General features: G+C 52.2%; 1 protein-coding gene across 1 annotated transcript; it reads left to right on the top strand.

Annotated features, from left to right (window-relative positions):
* Nucleotides 1-1,649: 1,649 nt before the first annotated feature.
* LOC120859893 (rac GTPase-activating protein 1-like) lies at nt 1,650-3,425 on the top strand (the record flags this gene model as incomplete). The annotated part of the gene is made up of 1 exon (XM_040235812.1): nt 1,650-3,425. A coding segment is annotated over exon 1 (1,704 nt), but the record flags the coding sequence as incomplete, so codon positions are not given.
* Between the last annotated feature and the right edge of the window lie 36 nt (nt 3,426-3,461).

The following is a 3,461-nucleotide window of genomic DNA, read 5'->3' as shown; positions in this document are numbered from 1 at the left end:
GCCCTAGTCCACCATCAGACATTCCCGCCCCAGTATCAGGGCCCTCCCCCAGCATCAGGCGTGGCAGCCCCACTTGTCTGATGCTCCTGAGCACACTTGGGCAGCCCCAGAGCAGCAGGACAATAGCTCTTGCAGGATGTGCATCTTTAGGAATCACTGCGGAGCAGCAGCGTCTGGGATCTGTTTCAGGCCAAGGAGAAGCAAAGCAGAGACGCTTGTGCCGGAGGCAGCGGTGGGTGTGGGCACGTTCCCCAGCTCTGCTTCCTCCCCGAGGGGGCTTTGCTCTCCTGCTCTTCTCACATGGTCACTCCAGGGCCCCAGGGCTGTGTCCTTCCAGATTCACAGTCTCCTTGATATCTCAAGCCCAAGTCCTGAGGTGCGTCCCAATCCCGCATGGCAGAGGGCTGGGAACACACAAGCTCAAGGGCTGAAAGGATCCCAGGGGGACAGCCGGGCCCCAGCGGGTGGCAGAGCAGGCGATGAGGGTGGCCGCCCCCAGAGAGCCCCACAGCAGCACTGGAAGGACAGCAGGGATGCCTTAGCTCACTTGGGGACGTTGCCTGGCCTCAGCACTCAGGTGGCAACCCCAGCAGCTCTGGAGACACAGGAAGCCGGTGAGTGACACCACTCCACTCGGGCCGTGTGGGTGGGCACTGCTGACCATCGCCTCGGTTTTCATTCCGGTTCCAACTGTCCCTGCAAGGGCTGACGGGCTCCTCCTCTGAACGGCACACATGTTTTCTCTGTGGGTGAACACATCCCGGCTTGTTTCTGTCGGCACTGTTGTCGCTCTTCGTGTGTTTTCCTCTTTCCAACCTGTGCTTGCTGCTCTTCCAGTTGAACTTAGGAGCAGCCCTTATTTTCTGCATTTCCTAGTTGTCAGTGTTCCCTGGGGCTTTCCAGGTGGCGCTAGCAGTAAACATCCTGCCTGCCACTGCAAGAGATAACGAGAGATGTGGGTTTGATCCCTGGGTTGAGAAGATGCCCTGGAGAAGGGCATGGCAACCCACTCCAGTATTCTTCCCTGGAGAATCCCATGGACAGAGGAGCTAGTGGGCTACAGTCCCTGGGGTCACAAAGAGTCAGACACGACTGAAGCAGTAGAGCACACACTCAGGTTTTAGTTCAGTCACTCAGTTGTGTCCAACTCTTTGCCACTCCGTGGACTGCAGCACTCCAGGCTTGGCTGTAATTCACTGTCTCCTGAAGTTTGCTCAAACTCATGTCCATCGAATCAGTGATGCCATAGAACCATCTCCTTCCTGTTGCATCCACCAGAGAGGTGGCTGGGGCTCGGCAAAGTGCGTGGTCCCACTGCGTGGATGTGAACCTGCCCTCACCACTCCCTAACCGCGCGACCATCACTGTCTCCTCCTCTGTAAATCGGGAGGTGGCAGCACCTGCTTGGTAAGGGGCACACAGCATCTGGTATATAATCAATGCACCATCCAGCTCAGTGCTGTATTTACTAATAATAGGGATAGCATTGAATAATCTGCTCCTTTTTCTCTCTTCTCACTTCACTGTGCTCCAGACCACATCTGTTTCACTCACCCTGTAAATCCCACACCCAGCAAAAAGAAGACACTCAACAAATATCTGGCTGAAGAGGCAGGAACATACCCTGTCCTTAAGGAGATGAAGCCGGGTCCGCCGTTGTGTGAGACGCGGAGGGAAGTAGAAAGCCGCCCGGGTGGGGCCGGGCGGACCCGACAAGAAAGATGGATACTACGATGCTGAATATGCGGAATCTGTTTGAGCAGCTTGTACGCCGGGTGGAGATTCTCAGTGAAGGAAATGAACTCCAATTTATCCAGTTGGCAAAGGACTTTGAAGATTTTCGTAAAAAGTGGCAGAGAACAGACCACGAGCTGGGCAAATACAAGGATCTTTTGATGAAAGCAGAGACTGAACGTAGTGCTCTGGATGTTAAACTGAAACATGCACGCAATCAGGTGGATGTAGAGATCAAACGGAGACAGCGAGCTGAGGCTGACTGTGAGAAGCTGGAAAGACAGATTCAGCTGATTCGAGAGATGCTCATGTGTGACACATCTGGCAGCACTCAACTAAGTGAAGAGCAAAAATCAGCTCTGGCTTTTCTCAACAGAGGCCACCCATCCAGTGGCAATGCTGGGAACAAAAGACTGTCAACCATTGATGAATCTGGTTCCATTTTATCCGATATCAGCTTTGACAAGACCGATGAATCCCTGGATTGGGATTCTTCTTTGGTAAAGACTTTGAAACTGAAGAAGAGAGAAAAGAGGCGCTCGAATAGCCGACAGTTCGTGGATGGTCCACCTGGACCTGTAAAGAAAACGCGTTCCATTGGCTCCACTGCAGACCAAGGAAATGAATCCATAGTTGCTAAAACTACAGTGACTGTTCCCAATGATGGCGGGCCCATCGAGGCTGTGTCCACTATTGAGAGCGTGCCATATTGGACCCGGAGCCGAAGGAAAACAGGTACTTTACAGCCTTGGAACAGTGACTCCACGTTGAGCAGCAGGCAGCCAGAGCCAAAAACCGAAACGGACAGCTCCAGCACTCCGCAAAGCAATGGGGGGATGCGCCTGCACGACTTCGTCTCTAAGACGGTTATTAAACCCGAATCTTGTGTACCATGTGGAAAGCGAATAAAATTTGGCAAGCTGTCTCTGAAGTGTCGAGACTGTCGTGTGGTCTCTCATCCAGAATGTCGGGACCGCTGTCCGCTTCCCTGTATTCCTACCCTGACAGGGACACCTGTCAAGATTGGAGAAGGAATGCTGGCAGATTATGTGTCCCAGACTTCTCCTATGATCCCGTCAATTGTTGTCCACTGTGTAAATGAGATTGAGCAAAGAGGGCTGACCGAGACAGGCCTGTATCGAGTCTCAGGCTGTGACCGGACAGTAAAAGAGCTAAAAGAGAAATTCCTCAGAGTGAAAACTATACCCCTCCTCAGCAAAGTGGATGACATCCATGCTATCTGTAGCCTCCTGAAAGACTTCCTTCGAAACCTCAAAGAACCCCTTCTGACCTTTCGGCTAAACAAGGCCTTTATGGATGCCGCAGAAATCACAGATGATGATAACAGCGTAGCAGCCATGTACCAGGCTGTTGGTGAGCTGCCCCAGGCCAACAGAGACACACTAGCTTTCCTCATGATTCACTTGCAGAGAGTGGCTCAGAGCCCAAACACTAAAATGGATGTTGCCAATCTGGCCAAAATTTTTGGCCCTACAATAGTTGCCCATGCTGTACCCAATCCAGATCCAGTGATAATGTTACAGGACATCAAGCGTCAGCCCAAGGTGGTAGAACGCCTGCTGTCACTACCCGTGGAATACTGGAGTCAGTTCATGATGATAGAACAAGAAAACATTGACCCCATGCATGTCATTGAAAACTCAAATGCCTTCTCAACACCACAGGCCCCAGTAAACTCACTTTAACATCTGGGGTCTGTGGTGTTG

Source organism: Oryx dammah, unplaced genomic scaffold (genome assembly GCF_014754425.2).
Source record: "Oryx dammah isolate SB20612 unplaced genomic scaffold, SCBI_Odam_1.1 HiC_scaffold_4100, whole genome shotgun sequence".
Taxonomy (NCBI): Eukaryota; Metazoa; Chordata; class Mammalia; order Artiodactyla; family Bovidae; genus Oryx; species Oryx dammah.
The sequence above is the reverse complement of the archived record's forward strand: the minus strand, read 5'-3'. Positions and strand labels throughout refer to the sequence as shown.